Here is an 18061-nt window from a genome sequence, read left to right on the forward strand (position 1 = left end):
AAGTGAACAAAAGTAATATATGCATGCATACATACACACACACACATATGCGGGCGTGCGCACACACACACACACGCGCGCGCGCGCGCGCGCACGCACGCGTGCATCTATACTTCAAAGACTAATTCAACATTGCAGTATGACACTGAACCATGCCAAAGCAAAGAAACTCACAGAAACTTTAAAAACATAAAACTGTTTTTGTTGTTGCTGCTGTTTGTTTGTTTGTTTGTTTGTTTGTTTGTTTGTTTGTTTGTTTGTTTGTTTGTTTGTTTCTCAGGGCAGCAAGTCCCATTACATCCTTCACACCCTCTTACTTTAAAATTCCAACTCTAAAATCACACCACACTGTGGAAAAATGTAAACTCCTTTATCCCCATGTACAATCTTGCACAAAAAAGCCATATCTCCACAAACTACTACCAGAGTAAGGGAATCTAACTAGAAAAAGTACTTACACTGGTACAAACAACAGAGCTGCCCAAGATCAGTTAACAGCATTCTTCAATATACTAAATGCTGATATAATGCAGCACATTATACTTTTGACAATGTGCATTTCCAATATCTGAACGGGACCATATATGGGAATAAAATTGCAAAGTCAGTCTTCACTAATTCAGGTTTGCAATATAGATATATAAAATATATATAAAAAATTATATATAATATATATGTACATATTACTAGGTGGGTTGCAAACTGGTTCACAGATAGAACCCACAGTGTGAAAGTAGCTGACTCCAAGTCAGATTGCCGACCAGTCACGAGTGGAGTCCCACAGGGTTCGGTCCTGGATCTTCTCCTGTTTGATATCTACTTCTCTGTAGTCCAGGCCAACACAAAGGGAATCTGGCTGACAAAGTTCGCAGATGATTGCAAGTTGGGAACTATTATTAACTCCCCAAGTGATGTTGACATCCTACAAAAAGGCCTCACTGAGACCAATGACTGGTGTCAGAACCATGGCCTTAAGCTCAATGCCAAAAAATGTGTCATCATCCCCTTTGGGAAAAACCCATTTCCCATGAATTACCACATCAATGGTAGTCCACTGAACACAGAAGGTGTTATAACAGATCTGGGAACACATGTTGACAGCAATCCCTCTTTTGACCACCACATTGCCACTGTAGTTAGAAAGTCCTTTTATGTGGCACATCTCATTACTAATGGTTTTGCATCCAGGAAAAAAGAGGTCATTGTCTCCCTCTACTCTTCCCTCATTAGGCCAATCATTGAGTACAATGCCTTATTTGGTATGTACCTCACTAGACCCCTGCAACAACTGGAGAGGCCACAAAAGTACCTCACAAAGAGGATCCTAGGCCTTAAACACTTGCCCTATATGGACAGACTCAAAAAACTCCAACTATTCTCTGTCTCATATCACCTACTTAGAGGCGATCTCTGCTTGACTTATAAAGCCATGTCTGACCCAGCTTTGCTAGAAATGCTACATCCAAAGAAATCCCAGTGATTAACAGCCTTGTTTAATTGATTAACTGATTGTTTTAGCTTAACCATAGGCTATATTTTAATTGTTTTAGTGTTTCAGTTATTATTTAAATAAGGAATAATGGACTTTTGAATATACGTCTGATGAAGCGGATTTTTATTGCCGTGAAAGCACTTACATTTCTTTTGGCCTAATAAATACTTGGATTTTTTATATTAATTTTATCCTTTTGCCTTCCTGATTTTTACCTTGGTTGGGTGTGTTCACATCTACATTTGGATTTACTTGTGTCATAGTTCTGGTGGTTGTTTCCTGGATATATATATATATATGTATATATAGATAGATATAGATATGCATACATTCATGCAGTTGCTAAAGTAATATTGACTTACCGAGTTCACCTTTCCTGTCAGAGTGACATCAGACTTGTTGAAACTTGCATGAATTATAGTTACAAAATAAATAGTCAATTTGTAAAAATAACACCATCATTAATGATCTGTCAGTGATGACAGACAGCAGGTTAAACTTTGGTGGTACAGAAAAAAAGCTACAGATTATAACAGCAATCAAAATCTTTACTCATTCTTCAAAAAAGTAGTGCCTTACCCTTTGCTGTCTTCAAAGTTTAAAACAGTATACCACTGCCTATTTGTGTATTTATAGCCACCCAAATGAAACAAGCACACATTGAAAAAGAAAATGCAAATATGTAAATGCACATATACATACGTACATGCATAATATGAAACGAATCTCAGTATATAATGATACTTCATAACTCTGATGAATCAGGATAACTGAGTACTAGTAACTGCATGTGTAAAACTAGTTAAAAGCTTACTGGATAAGATACTTCATCTTTAACTCATTGTTAGTTCTGAAGATTTTAGACAACTGTTAAGCTCTGAACTTTATAAAGTAGTATAAAAGGAACCTTCTTCTGACACCTTGGCACAGAATGTTCCCAGATTTTACACAGACTACAAAAAATGTAGAAAATGATCCTCCCTTTGACAATGACTAGCAAAACTTTCCGTCCCTAAGCATTTGACTGCCCTGTTCTTTATGCGCTTTAAATTTTTAAGCATCGTTGTTCTTATCTTTCTTATTTGTCTGGCTAAATTAGAATTGTAGGCAAGGGCAGGATCCCACCTGTGATGTTTGGAAATAACATTTTTTAGTGTTTTAAATCTACTAGTGTGATGTTCTTTCCTCTTAGTCATATGCAAGCAAATAGAACACCCAGGGCATTGTTGTTCTCCCAGGATGGTGTGATAAGTGGAAGGATATTCAAAACAGGAATGTACCAATCTATCCTGACGATATGGTGAAATCCTACAATAAAATGTTGGTACAATTCAAACATCTGATAATTTGTGCAACAAATTTTGCATATGAACTACATTTGTCAACAAAACAAATATCCTTATGTAAATCTATCTTTTCATGTCTTTACACTAGGCAATGATAAGGCCTCATCGATTAGCCACGGTGAATGCTGTGGCAAGAAACTGTTTTTAATGCTTGCTTTCACACGGTCTTGTTATAATATTCTTTGTAGTATTAGTACACTCTTGGTTCATACATAAGCTCATTGTCCTCAATAATTCTCTAAAAGGCAAGTAAGTATTCAAATGGTTGGGATGGGAGCAAGTGACATGGAGAAAATAATTTGCCTCTGAGTAATCCAGACAAAGTTTTCATTCTGCAGCTTAGAATTAATGTCCAAAACATTTCTGAATTTCATAAGCAAAAGAAAAAACACATGCACTGTAGCATAATATAGCAGCAAATTTGTGAAAAAATTGTTGAGACCATTTAAGTATAACAACAGCTCTTATGCTTAGCATGAGTAGAAATCTACATTATTGTGAAAATATGATTTCTGATTCATATAATTTATCCCAAACATCCCATGTAGAAATTAGCACATGATGGTGCAATTGTATCTATCATGGATGAAACATGAAACACACAGATGTCAGCTGTATATAATACTTGACATTAAAAAGGAAAATATATATTTTCATACAAAAGTCTATGAGTTCCTTTATATGCTCATTAGTTAAAGATGTATCACAAAAATGGAAGATTAGCAGTAAACTTAATTCATGGTGGATACACATATACAGACAAATTGAATTGTGATCAGAGTGTATCTAACTCAGAAAAAAATATCCTGCAGCTAAATAATTCAGAAGGACATGACAGTCAATCCAGGGCATACCTCTCAACTTCTTATAGCAAGAAATCTGGACAAAGCTATTAATGAAAGTGGGAAAAGCCCAAAAATAGGGACAATTTTTAAATATTGCACTTACAAACTCAGAAAGATGATAGAATAATAGGTGTTGCTTTAGCGTGGATTTTCAGAAGGGTATGAAGTCTGAAACTCAAATGACGGCCATTATTTTCTAACTTTGATTTGCCACTAATTTGCCAGAAAACCACAATTTAAGAAAAATGGATAAAAAATATGAGGCAAAAATATGGACATTCTGTGAAAATCTGTACAGTTGAGTGGTATGATCTAGGAAGATTATTGCACCACCTTAAGCCTTTACCTGACCCATTTTGAATGTGTTCTGCAGCTATCAATCATGCTTCACAAAAGATGTTTAAAGGAAACATTGACTGGACAATTTGGAGGTTTGAAAACTTAATCTATTCAAAAAGGCTTCAGAAACTGACATAATATTTTTATTACTGCATACTAAGAGAGGACAATTGCCTGCTGTATAAGGCAAAGCCTGAGCCTGTATTATTTAAGGGAAAAGCACGGAATGCACCTCCAAAGGGAGCTAACATCACATTGAGTATCATTTTTTAAAATAAATATTAATGATAGAAAGATATATGATAATACTTTACACAAGACCTTCCTGGATTATGGGAATTATGGGATAAACTTCTAGTTACAGTCAAAGAAGTCTGCTTAAGTAATCCTGACATGCACATGAGAACTTGAAAAGATCACCATTGGATTACTGAAATCAAACTTCTTGGGCACAGTAGGACATAAACTTGACAATCAAACATATTAGCTTATGAAATATTGTTAGAATCTAATAAAGGTTATTGGGAGAAGTCATACACATATAGCACATACACACACGATCACCCACATATATATATTTATATATCAGTATATATATATGTATATATATATATATATATATATATATATATATATATATATATGTCTATATATATATATATATATATAGAGAGAGAGAGAGAGAGAGACAGTTGTATGTATATATATATATATATATATACACGTCGGTATGAATATATATGTGTGTGTGTGTGTGTGTGTGTGTGTGTGTGTGTGTGTGTGTGTGTGTGTGTGTGTGTGTGTGTGTGTGTGTATATATATATATATATATATATATATATAAAACAATGACCAAAATATAAATGTTCAGAACGACGACCATAAAATGTCAACTTTGCAAATGGTGACACATTATTATGCATGTGTTGTACAAAAAAATCTCAGCACAAGCAAAACAAAGTTTTAAAAACAGAATAACACTTCATTTTGATGAGGGGATAGACCCCTGCAACCCCACACCCCCTGCTAATTATATATAGCAATTCCAAGATCACACAATGTTGGGGAAAGGGCATATTTTGCAAGCCTGAGAATTGTGTGACCTTGCAGTCCTGTCAACCATCTGTGTAGTCAACTAAATTTTGCTGACTAAGTAGACGTTGACCAAAGGGGGATTCAATGATATTCAGCATATTCACTATATTTAGCTCCCCATACATTCATATATAGATAGAAAGACAGATGGATACACACACACACACACACACACACACACACACACACACACACACACACACACATGCGCCAATGTACACACACACACATGTATGTATATATATATATATATATATATATATATATATATATATATATATATATATATATGTGTGTGTGTGTGTGTGTGTGTGTGTGTATGTATTTGTATACACATATATGGTACTCCTGAGTTACAGATAATTGAGTGTTTTGTCAAGATAGATGAGTGGAGTTTGAAGGGGTAATAGTGCTTGTGTGTATGTGTTTGTGAGTTAGGATATGGGTCGGGGATAGGTCAGGGATAGGTTTTGTATGTTTTGCGTGCAAACATCTGTAGTTTAGGGTTAACGTCTGGGTTAGGTAAAGGGATAGATGCAGAGTTGTTATTATGTGTATGTGCACATACATGTGTTTGCACACACCCAGGCACACATGCACGCTCAAGCACACACACACACACACACACACACACACACACACACACACACGCACACACACAGACACACATTCATCCACTTACTTGTGCACATTAAATATATAACTATATGATGAGGACTCCTACAGTGCTGCACACTATGCAATAGTTTCTATGTAAAGTAATGATAGAGGCATCTAATATATCTGACACACACATATCCATGCAGAAAGTAATGATAGGTTAACATGACAAAGATGTGTAACTGCCACCTATGACAAAACAGTATTCATAACAGCCATATCTTTTAATTCAAGGAGTGGAAAAGCAGTAAGGTCAGCCAGAAGACGCAGAGGAAAAAAAAAGAAGAAATGAAAGAAAGAAATGAAAATGTAAAATAAAGAAAGGTAGTTTATGAATAATTTAAGGACTGGTTATGGATTAAATATCTGGGAATTCAAGAATATGCAGATCAGATGTAAGGCAGTAGTGGTGTTATGCAAGAATTGGGTGTTGCTTAGCTAGATCAGCAGATTATCAAGTGACCACATCTTTGGAAGACTATGTACAGTATGTCGTTCCATTTTGATGTCAATGTCCTATGAATCAGTTTCACGTTAAAGCTCCTCAGAGGAAAACTTAGATTGCATCTTTGTAGTTGGCTTAGCACTTACCATAAAACATGCAAGAAATCATTCAGCATTCTCTGTATTCAGAATATTAAATAATATGTATATTTTTTAAAAAGTGTTTATTTTTATTTTGGATATTTTGCAAATACCTCAGTGGATTCGGTTCATTTTTGCATTATTTTCTCAGGGTTGGAGAAACATGGGGGAATAACGGTGGAAGCGCTGCCTCAGCAGGTGAAACTGTATCTAATGACAAGTCCCACGGCTCCATTCTGCGGTAGGTCTCTGAATCTAAAGTGTAGTTTATTAAGGTAGTATCAGAAAAATTAGCCTTTGTACTTCATTCTAAAATGTGTAAAGCTTTGAAACTGTTCTGATTATTTGCTGCATTTGTCAGTTAAAAATGGTCAAAATGAAAGTGATTAAGTTGAATGTTTTAAATAAGCAGCACTGCAAGAGTAACTTTCAATGTTGTTTTTACTTTTAAAACTGCTAATCTGAGATTTATAAATAAAAAAAATAAGTAAAACTATGCTCATTGCAGTAAAAATAAACACATCATTTCATTTAATCTAGCATAACATAGCATGATGGAAGAAGGAAACAACGTGTCATCTCATCTGGCCATTGGACGTGGCTAGCATTTAGCTGTGATATCTACCCTCCTGGGCACCCAACCACTTTCAGCCAGCCCGTTCCTCTTGGACTTTCCTGTGTATGCATATCACATCAACCACTCAAGAAATTTGTTCAAAGGTCCAAAACACTGAATGTGAAAAAAAAATACTCTCCTACTGGTTAAACTGCATATCCTCTGTCTGAATCTGAGACCCACACTTCCTACTTTTTATTTATATCTCAACTCCACCTCATCTTTCTCTCATGCAAAATTGTGTGTACTCATATGTTAAAAACCCTTCTCACTGTCTGTCTTTTAGATTCAAAGGAATGTAAGTCTCACGGCTTCGGAGACTTCTTGGATTTCTTCCCTTTCATTCTCTTAATGACCTTCGTAGCCTTCCTTTTGATGTGTTCCAGCTGTTTTGTTCCCTTTTCCCTGTAGACCCTGCAGCAGTGCATGTAGCATTCCAGATGTTGTATAAACAGAATGCAGAAGTCTAACATCATATGTCCTATATGATTCACTGAGTACATTCATCAGTATATAACTCAATACTTGTTAGCTGTTCTTTCTGCCTTGTGAACTTGTTTCTAGTGATTATCCCTCCTAGCTCTTTTCAGCTACACTGTCTGCCCACTTAATGTCCTCTAATTACCCATATATGGAGATTATCCAGATCCTTGCCCAGTGACTGCAATCCTGATTGCTGTGTCATCCACAGGAAGGTTTTGCATGTTAGTCAGCCCATCGTGATATATCTGAAGTAAATATTTTTAACGGGGGCGGGGGCTACATCACTAATAATCAATAATGGAGAATCAAAATGAAAAGCTTGCTAGGAAATCCAAATAAAGGTCTGAAACCCAATTGCAACACTTTATTCAAAGCGGAGACGAAAAACAGCAGTCACAAATCCAAAAGCTTAACGCCACAAAGTTACATACATTTTCGACCCCTGTAACCAAGGTCTTCATCAGAAAAACTAAAATACATCTAAATAAAGTGTAGAGAATACGGACAGCACACAATAAGAGAACTAAAAGCACAAGTTTATTCCACAATTAGAGCCAAATGAACGTAAGCGCTTTCGGCAGGTTCAAATAACCCGCCTTCTTCAGACCAGAGGGTCTGAAGAAGGCGGGTTATTTGAACCTGCCGAAAGCGCTTACGTTCATTTGGCTCTAATTGTGGAATAAACTTGTGCTTTTAGTTCTCTTATTGTGTGCTGTCCGTATTCTCTACAGTTTTAGTTTGGTTTTTGGTTCGTGGATCTAAATAAAGTGCCTTTTATACATCAGCAATCAATTGAATAAATCAATTGTCCAATAGGAACAACTATTTAATTTTGAATAAAATTAATTGATAAAATCATCCTTTAAGCTAAAAACAAACAAATCATACATAACAAGTATACCTAAATAATCCAAATAAAATCTTTTTGCTTTCTAACTTAGCATATTTGTAAATAAAAATATTAACAATAAATATCCATCAAAATGAATTTAAAAACATCTACAATGATAAAACTATATATTATTGTGCAACATTGCCACCCTGTGGCATAAATAAATATTTTATAATTTAGCTGCTCTAAGCTTAAGCACTGAAGGTATAGAAAGCATGACATTTAGACCAGGAAATTTTGTAGAATCTAAAACTATTTGCCAAAACAGTTCTTTATACTCTAGTTTAGCTTCCCACATACCACCCCTTATTTCCTTAGGGACAGTTTCCAAAACAAAAAAGGAAAATGAAGCTTGAGAACATTTTAAAGTGTGTCTATACAATGCATTTTTATTATATTGCCTTTTAATTTCGTATAAATGTTCATATATTCGACTCTTCAATTTTCTTTCAGTTTTCCCCACATAAAAGGAGCTGCAAAAATTGCACGTAGCTATATACACCACCCCTTGAGTATTACAACTGGAGAAACTGTCACTAACTATGTCCCTTGATGGGATGAAAATGTGAGTTTGGTTGGCTACATGAGAACATTGCGAACAAGCTCCACATTTAAAAGTGCCTAACCTTCATGAAAAACCATTAAATTTGCTAGGTGCATTAAACTCAAAAAGTTGCTTAAAATTCTGGTCCTTTCTATAAATAAATTTCAAAGATTTATTTTTGAGAATTTTTAAGTCAGAAAGCTCAACAAACTTATTCCATTCCCTAGTAATAAACTCTTTTATAACACCTGAGTCCCCTGAGTAATCAAATATAAAAGCTTCTCCAAAATTATCACATCTGTTGTTTGAGGGAACCGAGGTAATATTATCATGGGAATCACGTCCTAAGATCGGGGCAAATCTATCCTTTCTCCCCTGAACAACCACATCCAGCATTTCTTCCAAAAGACTTTGGAGATATCCCCTTTCCCTAAACATGTCTAAAACCTTATTACTTTCAATAAGAAAATCATCATCATTAGATGTCATCCTACTAATCCGTACTAGTTGACCTTTAACAAGATTCTTTTTCTGAAAAAAGGGGTGGCCACTTTTGAAGTGGAGATAGGAATTAGAAAAAGTTTCTTTACGAAAAATATTTGATGAGAAACCATGGTTCATTTTAGTAAGGGTGATATCCAAATATGTAAGAACATGCGGATTGTAACTATAAGTAAAATCTAGAAATGTAGTGGTACCTTTTATGTATTCCAAAAATTCAATAAACTTCTCACGGGAACCTTTCCAAAAAATAACTATAGCGTCCAAAAATCTTTTATAAAGGCACCAATATGGTGCGAAAGAACTTTTCGGGGCATATAGTTCCTCCCACCTAGATAAAATAATATTTGCATAGGTGGGGGGCACACTTGGCACCCACAGCTACCCCTTTGGTTTGTTTAAAAAACTCCCCCTGAAAAAACATAAAATTATTGTTAAGAATAATATCCATAAACAATAAACAGTTGTTAAAATCATCTTGGGGGAATAATTTACTATCCCTCATACTCTCTTCCAACCAATGGAGTCCCATATCATGAGGAATAGACCCAAAAAGATCCACTACATCCAGTGTAACAAACGCCAAATCAGGGGAAAACAGGTCAGGTACAACACACCTAAGAAAATCCCATGAATCTTTCAATGTAGCAACACCCTGATAAGAAAGTTGTTTCAATTTCTCGTCCACAAATTTTGCCAATGGTGTGGTAACTGACCCTTCTGAAGAAACAATAACACGCAGGGGAGGGTCCATCAGATCCTTATGGACCTTCGGTATACCAAATACCGAGGGTACTCTAGGATGTGGGTTGGACAAAAAATGGAAATTCTCTTGAGAAATAGAACCCTCCAAAAGCAAATCATTAAGCAATAAATTCATTTTTGAATAAGATAAATTTACTTTGTTGATAGAATCTCTAGAATATTTGTTAGAATCGTATAACAATTCTTTCATCTTGGATTCATAAATTATAAAATCCATCAACATCGTCCCATGGAGAATACTGGACCTTGTTAGTACATCTGCATAACTGTCAAAATGTATGTATTGACATATATATATATATATATATATATATATATATATATATATATATATATATATATATATATATTTGTTTATAGGGAAAGTCTGACTGGGTTGGAAACCCCTTTTCAGTGGAGACCCACAGAGAAAAATTACAAAAAAGCAACAATCAGTATGCAAGTTTACAACTGAACAAATATGTATATAGGATACAAATATGCAGTATGCTGTTGAGCATGTATACAAATAAGTTACACACACATACATATATATATGATGGCATAAGGTAAGCAACATAATGGAATACTGCATAAATATGGGTGACATTAATAGCAATTTTAGGAGACACATCAGGATGTAACAATATATACTTAATGCAAAATGCAGTAAAGCATTTCATATTCTGGAAGTATTCAGAACAGCATCATGTTTTAGTTTATCATATGATTTTCTGGAAACAAAGACATGTTTTTGAGGAAGGAGGTTTGTAAAAGAGGATGTTTTGAATGAGGGCCAAGGGAGATTAAGTAAGGGGTTTAGTACCATCAGACAAACGTAGAGGTGATTAACTAAGGATATAGCAGTTAATATCTACAAAGCAAATTCCTAGGAGACTATATGAAGAAAAGACAACTTAGAGTATAGAAGTTAATATATATAAAGTAAGCTCATAGGAGACTATATGAAGAAAAGGTTATTTAGATGGAGTAAAGACTGTCAAAGATATAATAATTTATTCAGGGAAGAGGTACAGCGACAGATCCAGGTTTTCTTGAAATATGAGTTATTGGAGGTGTGAATATTTCTAGTGGGAGCATACAAGTGAAGACACTTCATAAAGGATGGGCAGCTGCCTGGGATATACAAGATTTTGTGTGTCATATTTTGGTGACAGTAGTTGAAGTAATCTAGGTATTCAAGTCAACGGAGTTGTTCCATGTCTGCTCTAGTGTTGGGTTCCATTGTTCACATTGATAGCAAATGTAGCCATTTTATGGAAGCAGTGTTCGAGTTCTGCAAGTTGGAATGAATAAAAATTTATGAAGATGGGGACATCGTAGGAAAGTCTGAGAAGTAAGTAGGCTGCATAGCAATCCAAGTGTTTGGTTTGGTTTCTTGACTACTTGTGGAAAATAGATTTTAGATTTCCATGAATGATGACACATAGAGGTATTGTGTAGGAAACAGATTCAATGGTGATATCCTCATTGCTTTTTCGTATTGTTACCAAGCACTATATCCTCAGTTATTGGTCCTATATCTCCTCCTTGTCCTCTATCTTTCCCTTTTCTTCTCCCTAACTAGACTAAAACATTCTCTCACCTCTTAATACTAATCTTCTGTTTCCTCCTTTTCCCTCCTTCTTATTTCCAAATATATTTCAAATCTCTTTAGATGCTGTTGCTATTAAGTAATGATACTATCTTTAAATTTTGTATATTTGTTGATTACTTGTATACCTCACTGGGAAGGAAAAGAGGCTTCAGTAGGCAGATGAAAAGTTACGTTAAGTAGATTTGAAGAGACAGAGTGTAGTGAAGTATGCCTACCATTACAGAAATTTAAGCAAGCAGCTATGGGAAGAGTCTGATATGAGGGCACAATGGTAAGTGAAGGCCACAGATAGCTGCAACAGAAAAAGTGAGTGGTATAAGATGATGCATATTGGAGTGAAGAGTGTAGGTTTTAAGAGCAGAGGGCTCTGGTAGGGATGTAGGGTTTTAGGACAGATTTGAGGGCTGGGCAACTCTCAGGTGTATATAACATGTTGTGTGGAGAACACAGATGAACAAAGTTTAAGTGTTGAGTAAGATCGAGCCAGTTACGTTCTTTCAGAGCTAGGCAGTGATGGGAATGGTAGGAATAGCCTGTGGCAAATTTGGCAATTTTATGGGAGCAGAATTGGAGTTTGTTTTTAAGAGAAGATTGTAAGTTGGCGTATAAGGGGGCTGCATATAGGAGAGAGGGAAGCAGGTAGATGTTGGCAAAGGTTTTTCTGGTGGGGTTGTCCAAGAAAGTTTTTTGTCTATAAAGTGTTCCTAGTTTGATGTATGTTTTTTAATGCTGTTGCAGATGTGGTGTTCAAAAGTTAGTTTGTTGTCTATGGTAACACCTAGTAGCTTAGTTATGAGAACTGTCTCAATTTCAGTGTTATCCTAAGAGTATATTTTAAAGTCAGATGGCATAGGTTTTGCTTAGAAAAGCAAGAGTTTTGTTTTTTGTTTTTTTTTAGGATTTAGGAGTAGCTGGGCTTCTCTAAGCCATGTCTCTATTGAGGTGAAGGTGGTTTGGGTGAGTTGTTGGAGATACTGTATGTTATTGGAGGAGGAGATTATGGTGGTGTCATCTGCGTATTGGATAATGGAACTAAGGGTTGATGAGGTGTGAAGGTTGTTGGTGAAAACCTTGAAAAGTAAGGGTCCAAGTATGGACCCTTGTGGTACCCCACTCGTGGTGGTTTGATACTGAGATAGTTTATTTTGGCATTTAAAGCATTGTTGGTGGTTGGATAGGTAGCGTGCAAACCACTAGAGGGATGGTGGGGTGCAGCCTACAATGGATAGCTGATGAAGAAGTTTGCTGTGGGACACTGTGTTAAATGGCTTTAATAAGTCTAGTAGTAAGAGAGAGGGGATATCAGCATAGTCAATGGATTTGGACACAGTGTCCATGAAGGATATTAGAGCAGTGGTGGTGCTGTGTGATGGGTGAAAGCCATATTGGATAGTGGTGTTTAGTTTGTTTTGGATGAGATGGTGAAGCAATTGTCGATGTATACATTTTTCCAGGAGTTTGGAAAGAGGAGAGAGGATGGAGATTGGTCGATAATTGGAAAGTTCATTGGAATAGCCCCCTTTATGTAGAGGGGTGATGATAGATTTTTTTCCAGAGATTAGGGACTGTGGACTCTGCTATGGGGTGATTTATAATGATGTTGACAGGATATGCTATGGATTATGCAGCTAGTCTTAAGTATTCAGGGGGGGGTTGTTGGAGGAGAGGGAGCATGGTTTTAGTTTTTGAAGTAGTTTTTGAATGAGAGAAGTAGGGAAAGGTATAAGAGAAAAAGGGATAGAATATGTAGTACTAGTTGGTGGAGAAGGTGAAGAGTTTTTGTTGTTTGTGCAGGAGCCAGAGATAAGGGTGGAGGGGGACCAGAAACAGTGCTTGAGGTAGTAGCAGCAGTGGAATTTGTTAACAGGTTGCTTATGCTGGCTATAAAATGAGAATTAAACAGGTTGGCTATCTCTAAGGGAGTTTTGTCAGGGTGTTGAGATGGAATTTGTTTAGAACCTGGGGTAAGCAAGTTTGAGATGCATTTCCAAAATTGTTTTGGGTTGTTTTGTGGTTTATCAGTTGGTTGAAGAAGTGTTTTTTTTTTTGTCTAAGTTCACTAAGTTTTTTGCTTTGTTTTGTAACTGTTTATATTTGATTACGTTAGCATCGGATTTGTTATTCTGCCATTCCTTCTAGGCTTTATCTCTATCTTGTAAATGCTGTTTGGTATTTTTTGCTAGACAGGGAGCATGATTACTTTTTATTCTTTTGGTATGGAGGGCAGCTAGGCTGTTGAGGATACTTAGAAATATATTGTTGAAGTATTCAAGGCCATCTTCTAGTGGCAGTGCTTTTAGTGGATTCCAGTTAGTGTGTTTTAGGATTTCATTAAATCTTTGTTGATTGAAATTTCTGATGTTTCTGGTGGTTTTATATGTGTGGATTCTTGCAATGTGTTTAGTGGATGGATCGATTTATGAATATGGATAGGTGGTTACTAAGAGCATTGGGCAAAGTGTAGGGATTAGAGTATTTGTCAAGATTAAAAACTAGTATGCAATCAAGGGTAGTACCTAGGGCATTGTTACTGTGCATATGGATAGTATTGGTAACAAGCTGGGTATAACCATAGAGGTTTACACTCTTAGCAGGGGAGTCGATCATTTGATCTTGCCAGTTAATATTGATATCTGCCACCACACGACAGCTGCTCAACCCAACAAGTTATCAGTGGAAGAGGTTACCTTACCCTAGGTGGATTGTACTACTTAAGAGTTGTCCTTAGTTTGGTTTAGAAATGGAGGCAAGTATCTGTTTATTAACTGAAGTACTGGTCTCTAGCATGTTTGTGCAGCCAATATCAGGGTTTGCTATCAGGCTGGTTGTTAATATTATTGTACATAGACATGTTGGGTTCTTTGTTACTATGTACTGCAAAAGCAGTGGCTGGACCAGTTAACACTGTAAATAGAAGGGGTTAAGTTAAGTGGGAGGGAGCAGAGGGAGGTTGCACTAGAAGTGTCCCAGGATGTGTGCTTGCCACTACTCTATTTCAAAGTAGACTACAGCAAACGGAATATTGAAGACATACGCTTGGAATTTGCAGGGTGAGGTAGTCTAATTCTTTGCACATACTGTATTAGCCCAAGTTTTGTGGGACCTGCAATATGCCAAATGGGGAAAAGCTGGTTATTCCTTGGTTTGAATACTGTAATAAAAAGAGAGAGACACAGGGTAAGGGGATGGAGGAATAGGCATGAGAGCAATGCTTGGAGGTGGAGAAAGATGAGGAATGCTAGGCAGGCACACTTTAAATGTTCAGTTATTTAACTGAGCATGACATGCACACTTACAATTATCAGTTCACTAACAGTTTCAATCACAAGGTAAAACAATATGAGCAGCAGCTGTGCTTAAAAAGTAAAATAAATGCACATAACCCCTTTATCAAGCTTTAAGGTAAATGGGGTTGTGTGGCACCCCCTTTATATACAGCATTATCTATCCATCCATCTAGCTGTCTATCTATCTAGCTAGCTATCTGTCAATGTGTATGTAAAGCCTTATGTATCTGCCTATCTATTTAAATAAGAATAACACTAACTGCATGCATAGAATTCTATCCACTTGTCTTTCTCTCTGTCAGTCTAGCTACCCATCTGTCTATCTATCTATCTATCTATCTATCTATCTATCTATCTATCTATCTATCTATCTATCTATCTATCTGTCTATCTATTGATTTATGTAGCTGTTGATTATCTATCTAATCTGTATACCTAATCAATGTATGACTCTGTTAACCTTGTCAATTGCTTATACAAGGTCCAGCTTTTTCCATTATTACCAAGTTATCACTGTAGTACTCCACTGATCACTTCTCTTGCATTTGATAGCGTGCATTGAACACCACTGTCTAACGTGTCCATTGCAAGCATTCTCGCTCTCTGTCTCATTATTATCAAGAAGTCTGTGATGTGGTACCAAGCTGAAAGCCTTGCAGATGACTGATGAAATGTCATTCACTAGCATTCCATCTTCTTCTTTTCTATTACCCACTTAGACAGGAGCAGGAGGCCTGACCAATAATGCCTTCTTGTCAGTGAATCCATGGTGGGTTGGGTTTGAAAGCTCATTGCTGTTTACAGCCACATCAAGCCTTTCCTTCAGCATCATCTTCATCACCTTCCATGATGCTGTCACCAGGATAACTGTTACATAGTTCTTTGGATTAGATCTGCTATGCCCCCAAACAAAGGAGTAATAAAGACTGTTTTCCAGTCATTCACTACAGGCCAGAGACCTACAGAAAATCTCTATAATTCGTTCTCCAAAGTTCCTTGTCCGATTTGTTAGTAGTCTAGCTGGTATCTGTTCTTGGTCATGTACTCTGTCCTCATAAACTCCCAAAAATCACGAACACAAACCTTAGAAAAGAAATCCACCGAACAGCTAGAAAAGTCCAATAGCAGCCACTTTAATAACTCCACAAGTAGAACAAATAAAACAGTCTTTAAGCGTGCAGTAACTCGTACACTTTTCGTCGCCTATAGATATCGCAACTTCCTCAGAAGACAATTAACCAATGTCTCTCATGCTTTTAAATATTAAAATCTTAAGCAGTAATAACCAATTAATGTCAATTAAGTAATTAGTTGGTCATAAAACATTTAACCATTTTGTGTCTGAATGTATATTGACTATTATGACCAAGATACATACTTATTATGCATCGAATTACCAGATTTTAATTTACATATTTTTGTATATATAAGTCATTACCTTTCTATACTACTTTAAAATTCCATCTTAATAAAATGCAACCTACATGGACTTATTACAATCAATTCTAAACATTATTTAAAATCATCAACCATTAAAAAATTTTTGTGTAATACATTATACCAGTTTAATAAACAAACTTTAGTAAATTCATATTCATAATCATATTCGTAGCTTAAGCCTGACAAGGGGGTATGATCTACAACTGAATAATCTAACACTTCATTGTGTATGCTACCTTCATTATTCTAAATATCTACATATTATGTGTTTTCAATACTATAAATGTATATGTGCGTGCATACAGCGTGCATACAGCACCCGATAGACCTCATGTCAACTTTCCATACTCTTTATGTATATATTAAATACAATAATACAAAATTAGTGTAACATAGTATACAAGGTATATGGTAACATATTAAATAGTAAACCATATACCTTGTAAAAACCTCATCCGTTTTTAAAAAATTAGTTAAATGTTTTATGACCAACTAATTACTTAATTGACATTAATTGGTTATTACTGCTTAAGATTTTAATATTTAAAAGCATGAGAGACATTGGTTAATTGTCTTCTGAGGAAGTTGCGATATCTATAGGCGACGAAAAGTGTACGAGTTACTGCACGCTTAAAGACTGTTTTATTTGTTCTACTTGTGGAGTTATTAAAGTGGCTGCTACTGTCCTCATAAACTCCACAGGGTTTATTCAATTATCTCCCTGTGGTGTGGTCTGTATTTCCATCTACCATAACACCACCACCATTTTGTAACTCCTACCATGGTATTGTGGCTATATTTTCTGTCATAAATACTCAGTCACTGGATTCATTCAATACTCTGTAACTCTTTGTCCACCCAGACATCCTTTCCTTTCCTTCCTTCCTTCTGTAACGTGTGTAAATCAGTATCCACCTTATTTCTTCTTGAAATGCACTGAAGGAATTCTATTTATCCCCTTTCACTCCTTAGGCTAGTTTCCTGTCCCATTTGTCCTCACCCATTTCACTGTTCTAGAAACTTCCTTCTTGCTTCAGCATAGGCTTACTTCTCTGCCTCCCAGTCGATTTCTTTTCATTGCTCATTTCTTTCCTCCTTGATTCTAAAGATGTTCTTGACTCCTTGTTTAGCTTCTTCAGTCTCCTTCAAAGTCTTTCCACTTTCCTGTACCCAGACACCTGCACATTCTTTTCGGATACTGTCTGTGATTTTTTTACAGCCAATTTAGTTTACTTTCTTACAGCCCACTTCTCTAGTTGTTTCAGTGCTTCACCCCCAGCTATTTGCAGAGTCTGCCTATTAGTAATCACATACTAATGCATTTTCTTCTAAGCTTACCAGTGAACTGTCTAAGGTGAATTGTACTGTGACACCGTCATAGCAGGCCAGGGGGAATATCTCCCTTCCATTTTCCCAACTGCAACATAGCCATATCTCTCAACCACTTATTGCAAGAAATCTGGACAAAGCCTGACAAAATGGGGGGTCAAAGGCTGAAAAATGGGGACAGATTTTAAATATTGCTCTTATAAACTTGGAAAGTTGCTAGAGTAAGAGGGCTTATGTCAACATAC

General features: G+C 36.1%; 1 protein-coding gene across 1 annotated transcript in view; it reads left to right on the forward strand.

The window, feature by feature from the left end:
* Positions 1–18061, forward strand: part of PLA1A (phospholipase A1 member A) — a 444480-nt gene that overhangs the window by 337667 nt on the left and 88752 nt on the right. The window contains exon 8 of the mRNA XM_044071493.1: positions 6514–6603. Within this exon, the coding sequence (XP_043927428.1) occupies positions 6514–6603 (90 nt within the window). The remainder of the gene's footprint in view (positions 1–6513; positions 6604–18061) is intronic.

Source organism: Protopterus annectens, chromosome 5.part0, assembly GCF_019279795.1.
Source record: "Protopterus annectens isolate FY-2018-M chromosome 5.part0, PAN1.0, whole genome shotgun sequence".
NCBI classification, from domain to species: Eukaryota; Metazoa; Chordata; order Ceratodontiformes; family Protopteridae; genus Protopterus; species Protopterus annectens.